Below are 26199 nucleotides of genomic sequence, written 5' to 3'. Positions count from 1 at the left end.
GAGGCCGTGAAATACGGTACTCAACAGGCTGTCGTCACTCAGAGGTTACTATACTTACTGTATCCGCCATTTCCCGGGGAGAAATAAGGTGATATATACTTATGGTGGGTTGCCATGGTGATCTGCTGACCCACACCTCATAACGTGCTCTATGCTGGAAACTCCGGCGTGTGTCACACTGCCCTCAGTTCTTCGTAGAGTCGCAATGCAACTATGGTTCCTGTTTACACGAAATTTTTGTGCCATGGTGACACTTCACTCAATGCCTGAGCCAGTTGTGTATTGTACCTTGTTTTCATTGTATGGTTTCCTTGAAAATAATGAGTCTATTGTCTCAGTGTGTCAAGATGAGGTGAAGAACAATCGAGTATTGATTATGTCAATCAGGCGCGAATCTATGATCATATGTGCTATTGACTATGGAAAGATAAGAAAAAAACTTTGTTGATTCTGGAATACCTGTGTTAAAATGTTCATTTTCTTTACCACTGTATTGCCCAAGTGAAAAAAAAATTATCAATGGATTTTATGCTCCATTGTTGTTGAAAAATTGATCATGTATTTTATGCTCCATTGTTGAAGATGTGACAAGGTGCGGGAGCACCTTTTCTTTCGAAGGAGGGGGGTAGATGTAACAGTGGCATATTTGGCCATGTTATGATACTATTGTTAATACTCTCTTTACTTCTATGTATGTTTAGTTACAGCCCATAGCAACAGTGATGGTTGTCTTTGCATTCACACCTTGTATATTATGTATGTATGTAGCCGCTCTTTGATCTTGTAGGTTGTTAGCCTTGTGTCAATTCTGTCTGCCAACCCTGTTCTACAAGACAAAGGGTTGTCTGCTAAATGGAACCTTGTACTTGCGTGTTAAAAGTTACAGGACTGGTTTATAAATATCAATAGAATAACGCCGACTAATTAGGGTAAGATAAATAGAACAGCAAACTAGAGTTAGGAGTGCAGTTCATGTAAGATAACAGTCTGTACAGAGGAGCACGTGCACGGTCGTAACTGGAATACCCGCCGAGCCGCATTGAAGCCTGATCCGTGCCTGTAACTGTGAGTATAGTATTGTACAGTATAGTCAAACACAACGCAATGTCCGAACCTAGGTAATATTGTCAAACGGCTCGTGTCATGGTTAGGGATTCCTTTGTGCATTGATTGTCATATCTGTTGTTACCTGATTGTATTGTTGTGCTCCAATAAATGTACTTCACTGGGACCAGAATCTAGTCGAACCGTCTTTGCCTTTCTTTAGTATCAGAGTAAAGTTACGGTAAAGTAAGTGGTTACACTTTCATATCTTAGCAAAGTATCAGTAGTCTGTAGGATATAAATAATAAATTTTATACAAATATATAACAATTATACGTATCAAGTTACATACTGTTCATAGCTTCTTAGTGACAAACGATTATAACCAAACAATGACCTACTTTAGGCCTTTAAGAGCATCAGACATATTGATTATGTAAATGAGCTACATTTACATGTTCTAGAAAACCAGCAAGGCTTAACCGTTCTACCCTTAAAACCTGCAGATTTTTATCAATAAAAGTTTGCTCGATAGAACCACTCAATTGATCCATGCTTCAGCCTTGTACAGGGGAACTCATTTCCTTCTTACTGCTGGTAGCTAGTCCAAGAATAAGGGACTCCTAGATATATAAGATAACCTGTAACTTCATTTATTTTTGCAGGGATTCATTTTTTGCTTTTGTACTAGTACTAGTAGTAGTAGGGAAAAGGAGACTTTTACTGTGTTTTTAAAGTTTGTAAAGCAATTTTGTTGCACAAAAATATATCTTTGTGGTGCTGTGATTTCGTTGTGAAGAGGCACTGTGGAATTGCAAAAGGAAAATTTGAAACCACTGCGAATATTTCAAGATTTGCATTACTTTGTAACGTTATCAACGGTGCCACATGGCAAAGGGTTCTTAACAGGATTTTCTACAACTTAGGGGTCCTCTTAGTGCCATAGCAAATTGGACCAATGCCATACGATTATCAGCAAGTCACTTTTCACGGACAATGCCAAGGGAAAATCCGAAAAAGCAATATTTGCTGCTTGAGCCAAAAAATCAGCAATTTTACAAAATGAATATTACTAGTGGTAAAATTATCTGGAAAACAAAGTTAGAAACACAGCTGCTGATGCACTGGTTTAAAACAATGTAGCTACTCAAATCACAGTGTTGTCTATACGATCTGACACTAAAAGCATACCAGAACCCTCTAGGCTATACTCAAATGAACTATTACTCATTTTTTACTGAAACTCCCGGTGACATTTCATTGTGTAATGCCTGCAAAATACTCTTTCATTATTCATACAGTTGAACATTTTATAATAAAAGAACATCAGACAAATCATGCAATCAATGTTGAGCAATTTAGATTGTGACAATAGAGCCACCTATCACATGACAATAGAATCAATCAATCAATATAATTTGATCAGAGTTCAAGTAGATGATATTGAATGGCTACAAAAGGTGTAATATTACACACTTGACCTCATGTGGAAGTAAGGGTCATCAATCTGTCACTCTGGTTTAGTGTCTCTTTTAAACACACCAGCAGATTGATTAGCCTCCTTCTGTAGTGGCTTGCACAAATGTGTGGCCCACGGGCTACAGAAATGGAGATGGGTGCATCTTTTACAAATGTATGGGCAACCTTTTTAGTTTCTCTCCACTTTAGCCCTATGAAATGACACAGTGGTACGGTGGCACTTTGTCAGCCTTTTCTGCGGCGCTCCTGGTATGCTCAAGCACCCAAACTGTTCGGTTGACGTGGCCTTGAGCTTCAATGATAGAAATGGCAGCGAAGACGGCTGCCCGTTGAATGTCGTGGTACCGATCCCTACAACGTACAAGCTGTCTTCTGCGCAATGCCTGGCGCTGCATGTACGCGCAAGTAGACAAGAAAATGATCATCTGTCGGATGAACAACAACAACAGAACTTCTATTCCCGCCATTTTGAAAACGCACGCTGTCAAATGTCACGGCGGGTTACCAGAGCTCACGGCAACGCGCCGCACTGTGATGCGCCGCAGGGGTGGGTATAAAACGGAAACTTTCCTAGGTCACTGTCCTGTCGTTCAAAGTGCCTTAATGTGTAAATTGGGCCTAAATGGTAGTTCCATGTTTGAGGAGCTTGAGGAGGCCCTGAACATATTAAAGACACTTATCGAAAGAGTAGGGGTCCATCCTGGTGTGAGTGGATCAATTAAATTTGTCCGATACGCAGGGATACTAATCAGTGGGACCGCGTGGCGCAATCGGCAGCACGTTTGACTCAGGTCCAGAAGGTCCTGAGTTCGAACCCCGCCGTGTCACCGATCTTATGCCCTTGGGAAAGGCACTTTACACGACTTTCCTCACTTCACTCAAGTGAAAAATGAGTATGTAGGCTACAAAGGTCTTCAGCAAGTTGAAGTTGGTAGCCTCAAAAACGAAAGAAGAAGATCTAGAAGTGCAAACCTTGCTTTTTTATGTATGTATGCCAAGTGGCAGTTTACCAAGTAGGCAATTAAACATTTTCCCCTACTAATAGTACTAAGCAAACACACAAATTAAATCACATAGCACCATATCACTATGTACATCGTATGATTTTTACATCTGCCCTATCAGAGGGTCTGCATGGGGGGTCCTGACAACGCTTTACACTAAATTCTGGACGGTCAACAACGCTTTACGTTAAATTCACGAGGCCGCCAACGTTTTACGCTAAATTCATAAAGGCTGGCAACGGTTTACGCTAAATTCTGGAAGGCTGGCAACACTCGACAGAGGCGGGGGCATAAGAAGATTGAAATTTTGACTCTCTGAAACACTACTTCCTGCATTTTGAGGGGAATTTTTCGCTGGCAGAGAAAGCTAAGTTAAATTGCATATCTAATTAAAGATTCCCAGGGGTTCAGTGTAAGCTTTTGAGGGTGATGCCACCCAAAATAATTTTGCCAAGTCGAGTGCCGAAGGGGCGCGGCGTCGCAAGGGAATTCCGGGAAAATTTTGAAATCCTGACCCCCTGAAACGCCATTTCCTAGGGAGTTTTTTATGGGCAAAATTTTGCTGGCTAATATATAAAGCTAAGTTGAATTACATTTCTATCAGCAAAAATGGTGTTTGAGGTTGACACGTCACACACACACACACACAACAAATTTTCAGCATTTCGAGCGCCGAAGGCGCGAGGCGGCGCAAAGGAATACCATGAAAATTTTTAAATTTTGACCCTCTAAAATGACATTTCTTGCATTTTGATGGGCAAATTTTGATGGCAGACTAAGCTAACTTTAATGACATTTCTATCAGCAAAAAAAAAGGTTTTTGAAGGCGAGACTACGATACACGTTTTTACCAAGTTGATGACCGACTCGAAGAGTGGCAAGGGAGGTCCCGCGAAATTTTGAAATCCTGACCCTCTATAAAATGATATTTCCTGCATTTTTATGGGCAAATTTTGCTGGTAGACTAAGCTAACTTCAATGATATTTCTATTAGCAAAACAGGTCTTTGAGTTTTGACATATCCCCCAACATATTTTCAGCATTTTGAGAGCCAAAGGCGCGAGGCGTCGAAAGGAAGGACCATGATTCATGAAGATTTTGAAATCTTGACTCTCTAAAATGATATTTCCTGCATTTTGATGGATAAATTTTACTGGCAGACTAAGCTAGCTAACTTCAATTACATTTCTATTTATAGCAATAAAGGTTTTTGAGGGCGAGGCCCCTCGATACATATTTTTACCATGTCGATGACCGAAGGTGAAAGGAGTAGCAAGGGAGGTCCGAGAGAAATTTTGAAATCTTGATCCTCTGAAACGCAATTTCCTGTGTTTTGACGGGCTAACTTAACTGGTAGACTACGCTTCAACTTACGAAATTTGGGAGGCCAGGCTACGATTTACGGGTAATTTTTAGGCTAGATTACGCTTTACGTGAAATTTTAAGGCTCGATTACGCTTTACGTGAAATACACTGTCTACGCTTTACGTGAAATTTTCCATCCTCACTACGAATTACGTGAAATAAAATAGCTTCTCTACAAATTACGGAAATTAAAAAGGCCTGCCTACGCCTTACGGAAAAGATCATGCAGACCCTCCTATCAAAACTTAAAAAGATAAAACCCTGTTGCTTATTTAGCAGTGTCCTTCAGATAAACAATATCACAATACTGGGTCATCTGACAAGTATTGCAGAAACTTTTTGAAAACGAGGAATCTACACCAGCATTCGTATAACATTCTTAAGAAACCTGGGTCAGTACTTCAAGACATATCTGCCCCCTGATACGGGTTACGTCATTTTCAGACGGCAGGCAAAGCAACAAAATGGTTTAAAAATGGCGCCACTCTGCTGTGTTGTTTTTACTAGTGTCGCAATCGGCCGAGCTTTCCCAGACACTTACCCGGCTGCCTGCGGCCTCACCACCGTCCCTGCCGACCGAGAACCCCTCCTCGGCGAGTCGGCCGACATTTTCCGTCACTTTAAGTTCTCAGTGTCGTCTTAGAAGAGAGGCACTGAGGAAAGTGTATAAACAGCGCAGTTGTCCTCGACTCTTCTACTAGACCTCCGTCAAAAATGACCGTGCGAGATTTCGGCTTGTCAGCTATCCCCCGTGGCGTTCATCTTCATACAGCCGACGTAACAACGTTGACGATCTTCTTTTCTAGCCGAGGAAAGATCGACCGGTTTCCTAATCGCAATACTCTGGCTGTCGTCAACAATTTTTTTTTTGCTGATTCCGGCGGTGCAGACGAGAAAGGAGAGAGGCTGCCTGTTTATATATGACATCACATCTTCGGCAAGAGCTCTCGTTCAAATCTCGCGAGAATACACCGGGGGATACAGCAGCGACCTCTAGCAGCTTGTATTCAAACTGCAGCAATAAACTTGGTTGCAGCCGCGCCGTCTAGCAGCTCCTGTTCAAACTGCAGCAAGAAAATGGCTGAAGAAGTTTCACTTCGGCCGCAGGGGCAGCAGCGGGCCTTCGTTCAGAGCGATGCGGACGTTTTCCGACGCTGCACCGCCAAATTCCTAAGCCTGGTGCCACGGGAAGGAGAGGAGTTCAAGATAGAGCTGAATATACTCTTGGACGAGCTCAACTCGCTCGACTATCAGACCCCGAAATTTGTAGATGAGAAGGTTGGTAACTCATCACCCCTCCCCAATCATGCACTAACGTTAACAGGTGTATGACATGCACTTTTCAATTATTCATATCTCTATGATGAAAGTGTTGTAGCGACAGCCTTCAGCTTTGGCATATGAAAGTGACGATTAAGAACGATTGACTGCCTATAATGACAGTAAATTGGCAGTGGCCACTTTTGAAGATCTGTATCTGAAAAATCATAATTAATTCGAATGCTACAGAAAATGTCATGTCAATGATATAATTTAGAAACGTGTGTGAAATAATTACGCTCTTTAGAAAAAAAGAGAAAACATGATACATGTATAAAGTATTGTATATTGCATTTTCCACATCAAGTACAAATACTGTACAATTTACCCTGACAGTATGTTTTGCCAAAATTATGGATCTGAGCAAATATTATCTCCCTCCCTCCTAGCTGGCTGTGGGACTAGTATGCAAGGCCTGTGAACTGGTCCCTCTGAACTATGAGCTCCTGGTCACAAAAGTTTGCCATTTACTCAGGCACCTTGTTGGATTCAGTGGACAAAAGGTAAGTGTTCAAAGAAGAAAATAACATTACATTTGTAAATTCAGTATCTGTATCCTTATCAATATAGCCAGTATAACCACCCTTTGGCGTAACACACCAGCTTGTACATGTACATGAAAAAAATGTAAAGTCCTACATTATTTAATAGTTCTTTAAGTTTTACACATTTAGCTAGTGTGCTGCACTATCTATATAGATGCAGAAACAAATTTTTGTATTATGATAACAAGGACAATATATTCTGTTTGCTGAAGAGCGGAGAACTTGGAATTGTCTTCCTTGTCAATGTGAGGCAGTAGAGGCAGGTGCAGGCAACGTGCCTCTGCATAAAAGTGACAGTCTTGTGATACCCCATGCCTATGGCAACGGATTTCAGTAATGGGTGCTTGGCCCCAACTACTAGTAAAGGGGTGTTGGCTGGTATTGAACCAGAACCAAAGCCAAAATGGACTATGGATTATAAATATTACATTTGATCACAGCCCAACAACCCCCCCTTTATGCTAAAATGATCATCAACAAGATTGTGGGCATTGATTGTAAGATTGTCTTAACTTAACACTTTTTGGAAACTTTCATCATCATCTTTTTGCATGTTGGCAACTTTGCCAGGTTGTGATCCAGGGCAGATCACTGGAGACATGTGTAGAGTACGTGATGCGCGCAGTGTCCGTCTGCAGACCATGGACTCTGCCTGACATCCTCCGCACACTGGCACAGCTTTTGTACCAGAGGGGGCCCGCTGTTGCCATGGTGAGTAGTTTGCTGTAGATTCATTTAATTTTGCAGTACCCCGTAAGAGGAGAAAGGAGTTCGTTTTTGACAAGTAAATTTGGTAATACTATACTAAAGTAATGAATTGGAAAATTATACTCGCAGTGTCATGAATTGGTGGTGAAGGAGTTACTGTGAAAACTGCAAAAATAAAAGCAATGCAAACATTTCAAGATGTACAGTAGTTTATTCTAATGCTACTGGCATTTCCATCTGTTGTTAAGATAAGTGAATTAAAACATTCTTTTCCAAAGAAATTTTGCACAGGTACACAATACACATTGTTCATGTATACTTTATACAATGTTAATGGCAGGTATGTATCACGTCTTGGGTTGTAAAGAAAAATAAAACTGAACAATTTTGTGGAAATAGCATTTCATTATTGCCTTTTTTTTCTCAGTACTTAGACCAGCTGATTGGTCCAGAAGGTCTGTTGATGCAGTTTGTGCAACCTGAGTATCCCGACTTGGACATCAAGAAGGTTGCAATAGCGTGCGTGTACAACCTCTGCCTTCAGTAAGTCAGAATTGTCTTCCATAGATGGGGCTTTCTCTACATGAAGAGAGTATGAATGAATGAACTTTATTGCTCGACAATTGTACAGGATACAACGTATGGCAACAACAACTATTAAACTGCATACAGATAAAGAACAACAAAATAACATTGTAACACAGATGATATAGCAACAGTAATAATAGATGATTTCCACTGTCACATACATTGTATCTATTGATGTTTTATCTCTTGAAGGAGGTTCATCCCTGGCAGGGGTACAGTTGTGTTTTTGAATCTATAACAGCCATAAGATCCTTTTGATGGAAAGTTTAGTTTGTAGGTAGTTATTAGGGTTTCAAGGAAACATGACAAATACTGTGAGAAAACTAGTTGTTCAACTTGTTGTCTAAGTAACTCCAACCCACTATTATGATCTGCAGGAGTCCGGAGGGTCAGACCATCCCTGATGAATACCTGAGGAAAGTGTACACCATCCTGATGGCAGTCCTACAGACACCCAAACCTGAACAGGTCGATGATATCCTGTTTGCCAAGGTACAATAATTCCAAATTTTCTCTTTCACTGTTTTCATTACGTACCTTATCTTACCTATCCCTTGACCTCCTAGTGGGTCATTGAGACTGTTTGTTGTACTATCATCACTCCTGCACTATCTATTACATAACAGACAATAAACTTATTAATAAAGAAATAAAACTTACTGAAAAATGTCCATGTCTTTGTGTCACTGTGAAAGAAATAATGTATCTCATTGCCATTGCATGCCTTAGATAGTGTCAACTGTTTTTCTTGTTACTTTCATCAAGATTAGTCTATATTTTTTTCTGTGTTTGTTTGTTTGTACCTTGAGTCACAGAGGGATCTTAATGATATTTGGTATGTTGGTATGTGCTTGCAAGTAGTTTTTTATCCCTGGCAGGCTTTCCACAGTATAGCAGCACATTGTCTGGTTTTGTTTGGTTCTTGTGCTCTGGATATTCTCCTAGTATAATCATGATTTTTTATTGTAATCATGATTTTTGATTGGTAGATAGCTCCTGTATTTGTAACTAACACCAGTGTGCACTCTGTTGTTATTTCCCAGCTGATCCTGTGTACCCTACAAGGCATGAGGAACCTGCTGTCAGTTACCACAGACATCCAGCCTGGGAGTCTGGGGTCTCTCCTAGCAGTCTGCAGGGTACGGCATTTCCCAAGTCTTCATCTGCAAAAATTACAGTGAAAAGTGATCTGCAATTAGTTTAGCTCACTAACCATGGATAGTGTGAGTGTGACTTAAAAACTTGCACTGTGAAGACACACAGTGGACCATGGCTTTTAGATCATGTAGACAAATCAAGTGAACAAGAACAGTCAGGTTTCAAACTAACAGTGACAAGTCCTTGTCCATTGGACAACTATCTAAAACAAAAAAGCAGCAGTTTTTTGTGCAACCAAACCTGCTATCTTTCAAAGTTTCATTGAAGTTTCAAAAAACGTCTTAGTACGTACAATCGCACTTTGTAAAATAAACTTTAGTGACATCTTGTTTCAGTTGTTCAATAACTTGTTAAGTTCTCTGTGAAATTCTAAGAAATTATTGTTTATATTTGTTCCCCAGGTATACATGTTATATGGCTTACCTGGTCAGACTCTACAGGTGCCTGCCACACTCTACCCCACCCCGGTGTCACAGTACGACCCCAGTCCTAAGAGAGCCACCACCAAGGACAGGGACTCTGACAAAGGTTAGCATATTCTCTAGCACCCATAATTATCACTTGAGGGCTAACAGGACTTGGGAAATGAAACCACAGGGAACATGTCTAGATTTACAGGTACACATGTAGTATATTTTGCTGGCATTTTTGCCTGCATTAGTCTATATGTACCTCATCAAGAGGCAATGATAGTTTTTTTATAGTGGACATAAGAATGAGACTTTGCGGGTTTGATGCCATTTCTGGATAGACGCCTGCACTAATTAACTGGACAGGCCAGCTACCCTCACCATACCGAAGAGATAACGGCAAGTGCCCGACGGTATGGTTACCAGGCCACCCTTTGGCGTAACACACCAGCTACAATGGCAATCTCTCTCCTAACAGAAGATACCTCAGCCCAATCCACCCCCAGGGGAAGGAGAGTGAAGAAGAAGAGACAGAGAAAGCAACAGCAGACAGACCAGGACACAGCTAAGCCTGACGTACGACCGATGCAGAACACCCCCTCTTGGTCTCCTGCCGGCAGGGCCCCCCCTGTTAGCACACCCCCCAGGAGTCCCCTCAAGGCACATGACAGGCACAGGAGAGAGGTGACTTTGTTTGTTTGTATGTATGTATGTAACTTTGTTGGTTTGTATTGTATATCCTTTTTGTTTGTTTGTTTGAGCTTTTGTTTATTCATGACAGCTTAAATCGGCCTGCAGGCCGCTTTTCATTGAGGTCATGAGGGTCAGACAAAGTATATACAGTTTACATCCTTTAAAGACCTAATGAGTCTTTTAAGTTTACGCAATTTTACACATTACATAGTCCAAAATACTAGTAATTATAATAATAGTGAGAGCTGCTACATGATTTGAGTTCCTTCATTTCAGTCATTTCCATTACTTTAAGAGTGTCTTAAAGGAAGCCAGAGTCGGCGCTGCCCCGTGGTTTAAATGTAACACACCAGGTTCAAGCACACACACACACATGTAACAGAACCACAATATCCACACTGAGTCTCTCCAAGCCGACTAAAGCTCCCCTCTGCCTCAGGGGGCTCAGTCCGCGTGCGTGGACTGTTCCATTAGCAGGGGACCTAGACTATTCTAAGTAATCTAACAGTCATGGTGTCTCTAAAGCCCTGGCCTGGAGATGTTTATGTATATGAACATTTCTTCAACAGAGAGGAGACAGTACTGGAGGATACTCCTCCTCAGAAGGAAGTGACTACCGCTCCAGCTGGAGAGGCCTGGCTAGCAGCTCGGAGTCGGAGTACTCTGACAATGAGGCGGGACATCTCACCAGACTAAGGTTCTTGTGCAGATTTACCTTCAGACAATTTCCTGTAGGAATGGAACAAGATTGATGAGTTAGGATGATAAATAATCACTGGAATATATATATATGTATCAAATCACCAGTAGATAGTAATTGGATTACATAATAACCATTTATGTATTGCAGAACATAGATATCAAAAGAATGTTATCAGATAGTGTGCAGAAATTAGCTCTTCTAGCTAAAGGTAGCATTTAGGGGCATTGTGTTGTTATTCACTTTGACTAGGGCTTGGTATTGGAAGGTAGAGCCCATCTCTCCTCAAAGTCAGGGACCCATTTATTTTCATACCTGGGTTGGGCAATTAAAGTTGTGTGCCTTACCTAAGGACATAGCATCTAACCAGGTACACCAGGAATGGAACTCACCTATATAGCTAGTCTGGCTGCAGTATTGCCACAGAACGATATGATGATGACCTATGATCTATAGGTCGATCCTGTCCCGAGTGCGGGAGGTTGCCCTGAACTGTCTCCACAACACGGCACAGATGACTGACAAGCGGCTCATGTTCGGGTACTGGTCACACCTCCTCCCAGAATGCAGCAGTGTGGGGGCACCCCAAAGTCCCACTCTGTTCACAAGTATACTGAAGGATCCGGCACCAAAGGTCTGTACATTAAATACATTGTACATAATACAAAAGGATGCTACATACATGTATAATTTAAACCCTGAAGTGCAAAGTGTTGGTTTATTTCTGTGATGACTTCTCCACCACAAATTCTTGAAATGTAGATATGCGTTTCCAAAATACTATAAATACATTTTATACTGCATTTGGTAATTTTACCCATTAGGGGAAAGGAGTAGCTATAGCTCAGGGCATTAAATCTTAGCGGTGAGAAATAGGGTCTAGCTGGCCTTAGCACAATGATCAAATATTATTAATTACAATCATTAAATTTTAGTGGTTGAATAGTGAATGCTGATAGAGGTCGCTACAATTAAGTTACCATAAACAAATCAAGAATTACAGTATTACTAAGTGCACTATACAGGATTGTCTCTACTGCAAGCTTTAAACACTGACAAAAAATCATAAAAGTTTCTCCTTCTAATTCGAGATAAAGTCCCTGCAAAAATAACAGAATTCACACCATGTTATTTACAGGCACGTGGGAATGCCCTGCTGGTCTTGTCTTCTCTGGTGGATGGAAGCAAACAGTACCTGGCTGCAGCTGAGGAAACGTGAGTTCAAGCTGTCACTGATTCATCCTTCTAGCTAATTATGGCCCTCCTTGGAACTGCAGCAGAACTTCCAGCTTTTGTATCTTTTGTCCTGGACATGCTAGGGTCTTGAATGTTTGATGGCAGATAGCTTTTGGTGTCAGGAAGAAGTGGTGTAGGTTTGGACCCCCTAGCAGCTTCTTATGATTGTTATCTCCATGAAAAATGGAGGTATAGTATTTGGTGTGTCTGTGTGTGTGTGTGTGTGTGTGTGTGTGTGTGTCTGTGTGTCTGTGTGTGTGTGCCTGTGTCTGTTTGTGTTTCTGAATATTTGTGGTCAGCTTGACTTAAGAACCTCTTCTTATAACAAGATTTTATCCTCCTGTTTGCAGGGCCCCCAAACAGACTGCCTTCACCCCCTACTCTGTGACTCTGGGCTCCACTGTGAAGGAGATCCACAGATGTCTGCTGCTGGCTCTGGCAGCGGAGAGCAATGTGCACACACTCTTCTATCTGCTCAAGGTACTGTAAATGCATTTGCGGGGATTTAATTTCGCGGTAGCATGAAAAATGACTTTTCACGATGGTTTGAAGGTTCGGCGTAGCACCATACACTGTAGTCTCTTACTGCCATGGAAAAATGTTCGCGGTGGTTTTAAGTTCAAGGTGAAGTGACCATCGCAAAAAACGTGAACAGTAAACCACCGCGAAAGTTCCTGCATTTGCAGTATTACATATCCTGTATTGTTTGGGGTGGTGACCTCTTCACTACAAAATCATGACACCGTAAACATGTCTTAAACACTGTGCTGCTAAAGGGCTAATTGCTTCAACCACAGACCCATTCAATCCTTTTTGTACCATTCAACATGTCATTTTTGCAATTATGTTGACTTTTATATCTGTCTCAATGGTCTGTTGATATTATATGGTGTTAAGACAAAAGATAAAAGGTAGTGGAATTGGGCTATTGGCTAGTGGACATCTATAATGTAACTGGCCTTGGTGCTGAACATGAGGCAGTTACACTTCTTTTTTTACCTCCTAGAAGAGGAAGAGTAAAAATGTAATCACACATTTGTGTCCTCACTTTACTTCTATGTGTCCAAACCTTTTTTCTGTGACTTTGTCTAAGATGGGCACTTGTACGGGTTTGACTGTGTGTCTGATGACAGACCATGTCCCCTTCCCTGTTGTCCAGTGTTTTGCGACATTGATTCCCAACGTGCCTTACCACCGGCTCCAGCCTGGCCTGATCACCAAGGTGGTGCGACAGATCAGACCACTCCTCAGCCACAAAGGTACCCAGTCATGTTGCTGTTATTAGTTTGTGTAATGTAAACTCTCACTGTCTAGAAATAGATGAAGCCCTAGCCTGGAGTCCAGCCTTGTTAGAAAATTTGTGCTAGCAACCTTTAGGAGCAGAACAAAAATTACAAGACTGGACTCCAGGTTAATAGAGCCCATCCCCGCAGAATAAATTGAGGGGTCTGACAAGGTGCACTTGCAATTCATGTTGCTGTAAGGACATTTTACTTCAAAGAGCTGAAATAAAAGGTTAATAGTGTGTTATACATGATTCATGTTGTTTTGTACTTGTCTAGGAAAGCTTGTCTAGTACTTAAGATTGGTCACTGTTGTCTTTTTTCTGTCACAGAGTATGACATCCAGGTGGCATCCTTAACTTGCTTCCACTCCATCCTGTCAGTGCAGGTATTATCAATATTTCCTTACATTTTTTATTGTATCTATACAGCTGGTATAACTCAGTGAGTCTTTTGGTGTAACACACCAGCTCTGCAGGTATAATGTATACAGCATGAAGAGTGGCTACTAGTGCACTGAAACAACCTGCCACACTTAACATTTGCATATTAAGCAGTAAGTGTTGTCTGATGGTCTACGAGATAGCTCAAGAATGGCATGATGGATCAGTTTCATATTTGGTGCATCGGTAATCTATTGCGATTGCCCCTTCTGTACTTGGTGGCAAGGTGTTCCGCTCTATAAGTTCTATTCCAAGTACTTCCATGTCAAGCATTGCAGAAAATTGCTTTCAGCAAAACTTGCAAAATATTTTTTATGCTTTTTTCCTGTCAGGCGCCACTCCAAGAGGTTACACAGGTCATGAAGACAGTGAGTTCCACACCACAGGTCCAGGCAAAAGTCTCCCAACCGCCCTCCGCAACATCATCACAACAACTCAGGACGGAACCACAGCAAGGAACAAACCCTGCGAAGGCTGGCGACCACAGAGAGACAGTACATGTACAAGAGTCTGTAGAAAAGATGAACATTAACAGCAGTGTAGAGACAACCGGACAAGATTCAACAACAGAGGGAGGAGCGTCGTCTGAGAGTAACAAAGAAGAAGGAAACAGGGAAAGGACACAGATAATGGAAAGTGAGAGTGAAGGCGTGGCCAAGGTGTGGCTGTTGGACTGGTGTCTCAGGATGGTCAGCCTCAGACACGCCCAGGTCATGGGGTCAACCCTTCCCATCATTCCTGTCAGGACAGAGGCCATTCAGGTCATGACCCAGATGGCAAAGGGCTACTTCCCGTTCATCAGGTGAGTACTGTAAGTCTTGAAATGTTTGCAATGATTGCAGTTTCGATATAATGTCTCCACCGTTGCAATTTTATTGTTTTACTACCTAACCATTGTACTACAGAATTGGAACAAACTTTTAATTTAATAAACACTTTAAAAATGTCATTCCCCCTTCTCCTGGGAAATGAAGTCCCTGGGGAAATTAATGAATTAGGCATGATCTAGACACGGTTTTTCCCGATATCGGCGAGCCAACAACCTCTCGCCGACAGCTTTTTTTCAGCGTCTAGATGAAACTCCAATATCGCCGTCAAGATATCAGGAAAATTTCTCCCGAAAGGTCCGGACCCTTCGTATGATACCTTACCGATAGCTTAGCAGGGGTCCCCGACAGCTTCGCGCGCGTGTAGATGCTTCCCGACTTCGGGGAGGCTCATTAGCATATAACGCCATTTGGAAAATCGCGCTATATGTTTATGACTGCAAGCGCCATGGGTGTCCAGCCCCCTACGTTCTATATCCCTCCCGACATCTCCACAGATATCGGTAAAAACTGTGTGTAGATTGGGCCTTAGAGTATTTGTTGTAGAAAATATTGGGTAATGGGACAATAGCCTACTGTTAAGTCAAATACATGTTTTAATATGTCTATTGATGATAAGTACATGACCATGACTTGAAACTATAATAATTATTGTGTCTTGTACAATGTTCCAGACCCCACCTAGCGGAGCTGTCCCAGGTTTTCTGCGGGGTTCTACAGGAGCAGAACACAGCGTTACAACTACAGGGAGGAAAGGTCTGTATGGGGCATAACGTGTATTGTAGTGTGACAAATATGCACATTAACCCTCATCTTTACAGATGGATTCTGCCAGCAATGTATGTTATGTTAGTCAGTAAACATGCAGTTACAAATTTTTAAACATTCACGGTGGATTCATGTCATGGTTTTCATTGTGACTTCTCAACCCCCAAATCAAACTGTGATTAATGATTTTGAGTTGGTAGCGTTTAACTTATTTTGAGTCGGTCAGATAAGTTAACTATTTACGCTTTATGTTATGTTATATGAATTGTAATGTTGATTGATTTGTTGCAGGGCTCCCTTGGAAATCAGTTGTTGACAGCTGAAGGGACCACCCTACAAGATTGACAATTATAAATAAATAGATAAATAAAATACTGCTCCTTTCCCCTTCTACTGCCCCTCAGCAGCCCCTGCAAGAATGAATGAATGAATTTACAGTAGCATAGCTGAGTTAAGGTTTTCTAATTTTCTACTTGACATGTCTGTAGTTTGTGGAAGAAGTCGGTGCAGTCCTGGTTAAAGAGGTGGAGTCCACAGCCCCGGAGTCTCTAACAGACAGAGAGGCAGCAGACTTCTGGGTGCCTCTGCTGAATGAATTTACAGAAGCATAGCTGAGTTAAGATTTAATATTTTTCTATACTTGACATGTCTGTAGTTTGTGGAGGAAGTTGGAGCAGTCCTAGTGAAGGAGGTAGAGTCCACAGCACCCGAGTCCCTGACAGACAGAGAGGCTGCAGACTTCTGGGTACCCCTGCTGAGTGGCCCCCTCCCCTCGGCCCTACAGAACCTGGACCACACCTTACTCAGGAGCTGTGGCTGCCAGTGTCTGGCCAACACAGGGGCTCAGGTCTTCCAGCTGTTATCAGTAAGTGGGTAACATGTACAGGGCTCGAAATACCACCTGCCTATGCAGGTTAGTGCAGGTAAAATTGGAGCTGTGCAAGTATTTCTGTTGTCTACCTGCACCTAACATGCACTGGTCCATGTACTGGGTTTTATACATTAAATATCATATCAGTAGGAATACTATATGGATTGTTATTAGCTGCAATGACTCTTACCACCTGTAAAGTGTGAAAGAGAAAATAGCAATGGTTCCTGAACATGATCCGTACTTCCTAAATTCAGAGTGGTGCAGGTAAAATTTGTCTGGTGAAGGTAATTTTCAATGTTATCTGCACCAGAGCAGGTATGCAGAAAAAAGTATTTCTAGCCCAGATTTCACTGGGGGGTTAACATCATCTTTATTGATATTTTACACAAAACACGGTTAAAATTGACACACACTCGCATACAAGATGAATGATTAAAAAAAAGACACTTAGGCGGACTCCTTAATCAGATCGATAGAATTTGGAAGGCACAAGGTAAAGATTGATACATACGGTAATGCACTTTGCCTATATTGCACTGTTGTTGTTGCATTACTATTGCACTTGAATGTAGGTCATCAGCTTGAAAACAGCACAGTCGGCGATTCCCACACATCAATGTTTCTTGTACGATATATTATGTACAATGAACACAGGTGCTAGTTCACCTTTATCCGCAGGTTAATCTATATTCCCTGTATTTCAAAACAAGGTGTTTAGGGATATCAAGTCAACTGATGTTGGTTTGAATCTGCAATACTGTATATGCAGAAATTTTTTCAGTGGTTGGTTTTATGTTTGCGGTTTTTGCATTGCCAATTCAACACAAACTTACAACCACCGCGAACATTTTTCCATGGCAGTAAGAGACTACAGTGCATGGTGGTACCCCAAACTGATAACCACCGCGAACAGTCCTTTTTCCACTACTAGGAAACTAAATCCCCGTGAACTTAAATGCAATATTCTGCTCCCCTGTAGACAGACAAACACATCCTGTGCATCACCCTGCTGCTGGGACTGACTAATGATGAGGAGTGGAGTGTGAGGGGAGCTGCCGTCCACGCACTGGGAGTCTACGTGCTGTACCCATGTCTCAAGGAGGTGGGGAATTTCACATGTTCACTCTTCAAGCAGTAGACTGGTTTATTGTTCAAAAGAAATATGACAAATCTTGCAGCCTGAGGGGCTGAATTGCAATGCTTGACAATCATTTTTGTACAGTACTGTTATACAAGTATGATAAACAAACACAAAAGATACAACTAATTACATATTAAAAATGCATACAACATTGTAGTACATTTCAGTTAAAAACAAATTTGAACTATTTACAACAATTATATACTGTGCTATCGTAGTTAATGGTTGTAACTCTGACAATCAGATGTTGGGATGGCATGATCAGGCATTTGAAAGTTAGATGTGGTCTATGTGCTGTACCCCTGTCTCAAGGAGGTGGGGAAAGTATCCATTTGTATTGTCTCAGTTTTTGTCAGCAGGGCCCTTTCCAAAAGCCACAGGCTAGTTGGGCAGTCCTGACCAGGCAAACCAATGAAGAAATAAATAACTGTTAGATGTCATATGTTTCTCTCCAAGCAGATGTTGGGATGGCATGATGAGGCATTTGAAGTTACCCAGATGACTAAATTAATGAAAATAAGACAAGAGATTTGGGGGTAAAGGACTGTCAGGCAAGCCAACTGGTTGAGTGAGGAAATAGATGTTAAGTTCCTTTCCTAAGAGGCTCAACAGTAAGAACCTTTAGATTGTAAGTCAACAACTCTAACCACAAGATCACCTTGCCACTGATTGAAGGTTTGACAACTGTCAAAAGGTTGACTTAAAAGTTGCAAAGCTCAAACACTCCCCCTCCCTCCAAATCCAGGACATCTCGTTTCTGGCGGACGTTGCGCAGGCCTGTACGCTCGGTCTGGAGGAGAAGAACCTCAGCTGTCGATGGAAGGCTGCCTGGTCGCTAGGCAACCTCAGCAACACCATCGTCAGCAACAAGTAAGTCTTTCCTCTCCACAAACTACTCCTATTATAATGATACGATTTTAAGACTTTATATCCGTGCACAAAAATAAAGCGCTTACCAACAAGCTTTCGATCAGTCCTCTGATCCTTCTCAAGTTGAAATGACCCAAAACCTAAGTCGCACTTCTGGAACGGAAGTGTGACGTCAGTGAAGGGTCAAAGGTGCTTGACAGTCGGTATCGGCCCCCGTCTCTGTTGAGGGAAGGTTGATGGGCTCTGATGTAAATGGCCTCTTTCACTCCCCTGAGAAAGTAATCCTGTTCGGAATCAAGTATCTCCACCTTGTCGAAATCCACAGAGTGTCCCGGAGATTCTATGTGGATGGAAGTGCGACTTAGGTCTTGGGTCATTACAACTTGAGAAGGATCAGAGGACTGATCGAAAGCTTGTTGGTAAGCGCTTTATTTTTGTGCACGGATATAAAGTCTTAAAATCGTATCATTATGTTAACTACCGTCACAGATGAACTTACATTCAAGTACTCCTATTATGTACATATTTTCACTCCCAGTGATTGAATGTATATGTACCTTTGTAGCCAGTATAATTGCCCTTTGGCATAACACACCAGCTTTGTAGGCAGACAGCGCGGCAGCAGCAGGATATATTAAACTGAACAACCCGTCACATGTAACCTTTACGCATATAGCTGCAAGTGTTCTAGCAAGTGAGGATGACTCTACTGTGCTTGTGGTAACTGGTTCCACTCTACAATAGTTCTTGGGAAAAATGTTTGAATGCCTCAATCCTGGGTTGATAACTCTGGTACTTGTACGCCAAAAATAGTTACTCAAGCAACTGGATATGGTTTTGAAACGGTCAGACGTTTCGGAAAGAATCCACTTTCCTTCGTCAGTGACACTGAAGTGACCTGCAAGAAACAGGTCTTTTATACTCTAACTATGAATGAAGACAATTTCAGATGTCCAATAGGAAAGGTTGTAAGACAATTCAGACTGAAGACAATTTGGATTCCAAAGAAAACAAAGCTAAGCCAAAGTCAAGCTGAAGACAATTTGGATTTCAAAGGATATCAAGGCTAAGACACAGTTAATGCAAATGAGTCAATTAGCTCCTGTTGTTTTAGTTACTTGTACTTGTACTGGTACTTGTAGGCATGACTATTTCTTGTTCTTCTCTGATCAAGCTGGTATTAGTCATCAGATGCTCGGTACTGATCACTACATTTTGTACATTTTTGTCTAGAGAGGAGCTGGGGGCAGATTTCACCGATAACTTCTCGGACGTCCTTCTGCAGAGCTTGTTTAACCTTGCCCTGAAGGGTGCGGCTGACCATGACAAGGTCAAGTCCAATGCTGTCAGGACTTTGGGGAACTTGGTCAGGTTTCTCCGGCCTGACGCTTTTGGTGAGAACAGTTTCAGAATTGTTTTTTGTTTCCTGTTTTATTAACTCCTGTCACAGCTGTAGCAGTTACATGCTACAGCTACTCTTCCAGTCTTTTTTCCAGAAGTAACAAAATTACACAGAAAACATGGACACTGGGCACAACATACACAACATATAACAATGGAATCAAAAATAGATAGACTTTGACATTGGCTCAAATGAATCTGTGTGTGTTAACCGAATAATGTTTATCAGTGCTGTTGAACTATACTTGTGACCAAAATGTTGTATTTTGGTTTTATAGTGTCTTCAAGAAAGTCTAATGGAACACCAACCTGCCCTTGGTACTGAAAGCGATGCAGCTTTGCATTTGATTTGATTTGATATATTCGGCTGTATAGAGAGAAATATAGCCAGGGCTACCCAACTAATCGGAGCTTTGCTTTGAAATCAATAAGAGTTCAAAGATCTCTCATTTCTATGAAATATATATTTTTCTTTTTGTGAATTTCTCCGTTGATGCTGTCTTTGCATGTTCACACTGGCTCCAGTATGGCAACAGAAATGCATGTAGCAGGAAATTGAGACTGGGAAATGAGATTAACCTATGATACCTTTGATAACCTATTCTGAGACCTTTCTGGGAGCTTTATTCTTTGACCTACAAAGTACCCTCCTGTCAGTGTCCCAGACATGCCTAGCATGTGGAAATAAGTTTGGAAACACAAACAGACACACCAAAATCAATACCTTTCAGGGAGATAATGGAATAAAGCAATGTAGATTTAACTTTTATGATGTCTTAATGATTGTTTTAACACAAGGTTAAACAAACATCTGTCTTTAGAATCCAGCACCGTAACCCAAAATGCATGAGTGGCTCCATAAGCCTTGTTTTGTGGTGAACTTCAAGTAAAAAAAATGTTGTTATGCTATTTTGTTTGCCTGCACCCTGTAATACAGCATGCCATGATAAGGCATGTACATCTAGACTTCTTTTACCATATTTGACTTATTTTCCTGGATTAATGCTTTGTTGCCTTTGTGTTAACTTATGCCTCCATCTGTACCCAGACAAGATCAACTTCCGCCAGTACGTAGAGCAGACAGCCCAGGTCCTCACTAAGTGTGTGAAGACAGGCATGGCTAAGGTGGGAGACAAGGGCCTTCATTTTTATGCTGTGAACCTACATGTAACCTCAGGTGCAGGTACAGAGGTTTAGGTAATGTTCCAGACTGGTAACTGTACCTATGCAATCTGACCAAGTAACCTGTTGTCTTCACTGATGATAGAAATTTGAATGAATAGTTAACAGAATGTAAATATCCGTTTTTATATCCAGTTAGGCCACGTTGATTTGATTATATGGATGACATCCGCGCTCGCACCAATTTTTCGGCCATTTCCAAAAAAAAAAGTTTTCGACCACACAATAAATTGTGCAAAGCAGCTGTAAAATGAGCACAAATATTCCGTAGATTGAAAAAAAAGTATCAGAAAACAGATAACTAATGCCATATATAGAATGCCAAAATGAATCTAAAGTCAAAGAATAAGATGTGAAAGGACGGAAAGAAAAAAAATCTATTGTTGGTTGGGGGAGGTACCAGTACAGAAAATTTAGGTTCAGAGGATCATGGTATTCCATACTATGTGTGTTTAGTCCTATGTTCAACCTTCCTGGCCACTTTGATTTCATACTGAAGGCAACTCTTTTTTATTCGCTCGCTCGCATCAGTTTTGGAGTTCCCAGAGGATGTCATCCATATAATCAAATCAACATGGCCTTATAAAGATTAAATTGTATCTGAAAACAGGATGTATACAATATGTAGACTTTTGTGGTACGGTGCTTGTACTGCATACCTATGTGCATGAACTTACAGCACTATTTCATTGGGATCTTTCTGCTTCTCTGACAAAATAAAATAATGTTGCCTTTTTCACAAACATGGCATGACATAGGTTTAGGGATTTACTCACTGTAAAAACATTAATGTTTTGTCCCCAGGTGCGGTGGAATGCCTGCTATGCTGTAGGAAACATGTTTAACAACCCTGCCCTGCCCCTGGGGGCCGCACCCTGGGCTCCCGCCCTGTTCAGTGCCCTGCAGGAGGCCATCAAAGATTGCAAGAACTTCAAGGTACACCAAAAGTTCAATACCTTACATTGTCAAACTCTTTAACAGCAGTAAATAAGTTTTATTTAGCATTGATGAGTATTGATTATTGTATTTTATTGTGTTGTAAATTTGAAGACACATGCATATAAGTTGATTGAAGTCTTTTAACTGTTGTGTATGTAAGACTTTTTAATTGTGAATCTTGCAATTCAGCCTTTTTGGCTGTAAGGAGTTTCAATTCAATAAACCAGTCTAAAGGTGCATAGTTTTTACATAGCTTATGCACTTATTTTAATCAAGAATTCCATTGAGCTTTTACTAAGGTTTAGTTGAAGAACTGATTGATTCAATCTTCATTTTCTTAATTTCCATTTTGCACATAACAAAACAACAACCTCCTAACTAAAAGTGCAGGAGGAGGGGAGAAGCCTGCATGGCTTGTACATAGCCCTCCTCCACTCAACTACATGTAAACTAATACTAATTGTACCATATTGTAGTTTACTAACTAAGACGATCTATCATGCCAACATCAGCATTGTGTTTAAGCCTGTGATGTACAATGTGTTTCAGGTTCGAATCAACGCCACCCTGGCCCTCACCGTCCCGACCCTCCGGGAGCACTTTGGGAGTAAGGAGCAGTTCTCGGAGCTGTGGGGGTGTCTCGCTGACGCTCTGGTCGGTACGGAACGGGTAGAGGACTTCAGCGAGTTCAAGTACAGGGATACACTAAGGGAACAGGTAACTTTGGCACATCTGTTGGGATGAAATTCACACGGTTTCAGATTATGTACCGGATCAGGAAGTCTTTGCACATTTTTAGCGTTTCAAAGGCCTTTTACTACATCCATCCTGAAAAGGTTCTTTTCTATGTAATGCTAGTTCACCTTTATCCATAGGATAACCTTTATCCATTCTTTTTTAAGAACAATGTATTTAGGGGTATTAAGTCGACAGATGGTGGCTTCAAACTGCAATATTTGGAAAATATCACAATATGAAACTACTTTCCATCAACTTGACATCCCTGGATATCCTGTTTAGCAGCACAACGGATATAGGTTACCCTGCGGACAAATTGAACTAATGTAAAGTGCATTCTGTGTCACTCAAGTTGTCAGCCCGACAGATGCAGAGAAACTACTTCACTAATGCAAAGAATCACATTCTTCATTCAATCTTCTGTTTGGTTGTGTTTACCCCTGGCGCCTCTCTGTTGTCAGCTTTGCAGTAGCCTGGTGCATCTGACTGGACTTGCTGGCAGAGAGGACCTTCCTGGCCTGCACTTCCACCTACAGGGCAAGGGGGAGCTGTTGCACACGTACCTTACCAGGTAACTCACTGTTCTGTCTAAACCATAATGCCCAGTATGCTATACAGTACCTTTAGTTAACAAATGTTTAGTAAACAATTCAGGATGTTTCCAACTGGACATCCTGCAAGTCTGTACAATTTGAATAAAACTTGTCAAACTAAAACTTGTCAAACTTGTCAAACTTGTATAGCTGTGCACATGCAGTGTTTTATTTTTATGTCATTAGGTAAGATAAAGGTAAAGATAAAGGTAGGGGCAGTAGGGTCAGTGAGATGTTATCCAAGTTGTATATACTGGTAGGGCACAGTATTCAAAGGCAGAGCCCATCCCTCTGCTTTCACCACGTTTTACCTCACCGAGTCAGGTGCCCATTTTTACATCTGGATGATTATGAAGTAAGAAAAATTGTGTAAAGTGCCTTTCCCAAGGACACAACCTCTAGCTAGGAATGCCAGGAATCAAACTCATGAATTTATATCCTCTAGCCTAGCCTAGGCCTTTTGGTGCCAGAAAAAAATGCTGTAGATAAGACAATGATGTAACTTGCCAGTGGATTTGATGATTTTGCTGGAGATAGCTGTCTACAGAGGAAAGTATATAGACCAGGTTTGTTCTCTCCATCTTACAGGTATAGAGAGAGCTTGGGACAAAGTACTACAGCAGAGACCTCCAAGAAAGGTACTGTAAATTCATTTATTTTTGTGCACACTCGGTTTTTGGGTAGAAGGGGAAAGAAGATTTTTGCAGTGATTTTAGTTGTGGTTGTAACAATTTTGTAGATAAGTAATGCATTGGAAAATAATGCATATTCACAGTGTCAAGAATTCACAGTGGAGAGGTTACCACAAAAACTGCAAAAGTTACACCACCACAAACATTTCAAGATTTACAATATATTGATATTTGAAATACTTACCCCATGGTATATGTGTAATTAAAGGTTGAAGCTTCGGTGTCATTTTAGGGTAATGCTCAGGGTTAAGTCAGTTGTATGTAGTCTATGGTTATGGTAATCTCTAAGCAGATCTATCAGGGGATTATAGTGATGCATCTTTGTTTTTGCATATCATAATATCCTGGAATGTGACTTGCATTCACTCCCACACTCACTATCCAGTTAATCGTCTGTTGTACCTCGTCAGGCGCGGGTTGCACAAGTGCTCATGAGAGGTGCTTGCACGTAGATATGGATGCTTGATGGCAGCTCACCAGCAGCCTTTATCTGTGGATTGGCACTGTGCAGCCTCCGTTGCTGTCTTTGAACAGGGCTAATCGTTTTTTGGGGGGGAGGGGGCACTGGTTCGTGATTTTTAGGTTGGTTAGGTTCTCTTATGCCGGGAAAGGGAGTTTGTCATAGAAAGAAATTTGCCCCGTCTCAAAGACTGCAGTGAAGGCTAGCCACTGTGCATGTTCTTCATAGAATTTAAGAAATTAGTCTCTGCATATGTCGTCTACATTTTGTTTCCAATCTCTTTTTTGTTTCTAACTCCAGTTGAAGAGCTGGTCAGGGCGCAGGACCACTTCCGGCAGCTTGCAGGACAACACATGACAGACAAGGAGGCAACTATTTGTCACAACCTGTCCACCATCTTTGCTGATACGGCAACATCCTCATAGTTTTCAGTTCTGGTTGCCATTTTGCCATGAAAATCGGCAAAGTGTCATTGCTTGCACATATGGCTGTCTATAAAAGTGGGCCATCATATTAGGCCATCTCTCCAAATTAAATTGTTCTAAGTAAGGCCGCATGGTGGTTTGATTATATGGTTGACATCCTCTGGGTACCCTAAAATTGATGCAAAAAAAGTTTGGCAAAAATAAATGTGCATTCATTGTAAAATCTAAGTGGTCAGGAAGGTTGACCAAAAACAAAAAAAATGGTAACAATTGACTGAAAACACAGAACGTGGTTTGCGAAATTTTGTTATGTCACCTCTTCTTTGTAGAGTAGACTTTGAAATTGACTTCGTCATTCTACAACAAAATGGATACAACATTTGCCGATATTTTTTTCAAAGCTATTCAGTTTCATTTGCATATTTTACAGCTTCTTTAAATGACTTAAAGTATGGTCTCAACTTGCAAACTGTTTTTTTTTAGAAAACATAAAAATAGATGTGCCCATCCCCCACATAATTGAGTCAGTGTGGCATTTGCTGTTTTGTGATATGTACTGCCATGCATGAAGTAATAAAAATGCTTAATCATACCAGGGGGATCACCACAGCAGGCCTATCCTAATAACTGTTTGTCTGCCAAGATTTCTCATGGCCAATTTCAGTAGGTTGCATTTTAGTGCGGGGCCTCATGGTAGTGATTTTTTGAAAGCCATATATAAGGCAACTATCAATCAATGTGAATCATCATAAAAAAATAAACTGTGGTCTTTATGTAAACCACTTCTGATTAGAAGGTTGTCAAAGTTACTTTAAGGTCTTTTGCATATAAGTTGCATATACATGACCTGAAATATTCAAATTATGATATGCAAATTGGGTACATTGAAGCACCTTACATAGAGTGTGCCTACTGTTTGTAGTTATTGATTCAGATCCTACATTGGAAAATTGAAGGTGACCCCAATTTCCTTTTGCATAATAGCATCCTGCATTGGTTTTCAGTTCCCTAGGTCTGTGTGTATAATGTTGTGCTGTTCAATTGAAAGAACATCTTCTCCATACAATAAACTAAAACATGCTGCTAGTGGTACTTGTATGTTTCTCCATTGGTCTCAATTATTTTTGTGGGGGGGGCGGCATGGAGAATACATGACTGATTCTGTACATAGTCTAATTAGAGTGCAATCATGGGTAGGGGGTATGCTGCTATTGCTTATTTTGCGACCCCCAACCAGCATCTTTGCCTTGATGAGACCATTTGAGGAAGGCAACTCGACGCCATGTTTCCCAATTAGATTCCAATACAGTAGG

The 26199-nt window shown here is 41.2% G+C and overlaps 2 protein-coding genes across 6 annotated transcripts in view; one reads left to right on the top strand and one right to left on the bottom strand.

The window, feature by feature from the left end:
• The window catches only part of LOC118425597 (breast carcinoma-amplified sequence 3 homolog), a 106950-nt gene extending 101354 nt beyond the window's left edge, over positions 1-5596 (bottom strand). For all 5 annotated transcript variants that reach the window (XM_035834538.1, XM_035834540.1, XM_035834541.1 and 2 more), the window contains exon 1: positions 5434-5596. In XM_035834538.1, coding sequence (XP_035690431.1) covers positions 5434-5501 — 68 coding nt within the window. In that variant the 5' untranslated portion in view covers positions 5502-5596. The remainder of the gene's footprint in view (positions 1-5433) is intronic.
• Positions 5597-5925: 329 nt separating this feature from the next.
• On the top strand, positions 5926-25978 carry LOC118425594 (HEAT repeat-containing protein 6-like). Its single transcript, XM_035834535.1, has 26 exons — positions 5926-6170; positions 6602-6715; positions 7328-7468; positions 7893-8008; positions 8431-8545; positions 9097-9192; positions 9613-9739; positions 10100-10305; positions 10884-11011; positions 11471-11648; positions 12153-12229; positions 12601-12730; positions 13410-13509; positions 13866-13921; positions 14309-14778; positions 15478-15559; positions 16227-16436; positions 17425-17547; positions 18332-18456; positions 19690-19850; positions 20906-20982; positions 21844-21975; positions 22528-22695; positions 23178-23287; positions 23898-23947; positions 24762-25978. Exons 1-26 carry the CDS (start codon positions 5970-5972, stop codon positions 24884-24886), a joined length of 3618 nt encoding a protein of 1205 aa, XP_035690428.1. The 5' UTR covers positions 5926-5969; the 3' UTR covers positions 24887-25978.
• The last annotated feature ends 221 nt before the right edge of the window (positions 25979-26199 follow it).

This window comes from Branchiostoma floridae, chromosome 11 (genome assembly GCF_000003815.2).
Source record: "Branchiostoma floridae strain S238N-H82 chromosome 11, Bfl_VNyyK, whole genome shotgun sequence".
NCBI classification, from domain to species: Eukaryota; Metazoa; Chordata; class Leptocardii; order Amphioxiformes; family Branchiostomatidae; genus Branchiostoma; species Branchiostoma floridae.
Note: the sequence above shows the minus strand (reverse complement) of the source record. Positions and strands in the feature narration are given on the sequence as shown.

Bases quoted from the DNA above. Each gene is read 5' to 3' on its own strand.
- LOC118425594 (XM_035834535.1), top strand. From the start codon at position 5,970: ATGGCTGAAGAAGTTTCACTTCGGCCGCAGGGGCAGCAGCGGGCCTTC. The intron at 13,510-13,865 runs GTACCCAGTCAT...TTTCTGTCACAG, and splicing joins ACCACTCCTCAGCCACAAAG to AGTATGACATCCAGGTGGCA. The intron at 20,983-21,843 runs GTGGGAGACAAG...TTTTGTCCCCAG, and splicing joins TGAAGACAGGCATGGCTAAG to GTGCGGTGGAATGCCTGCTA.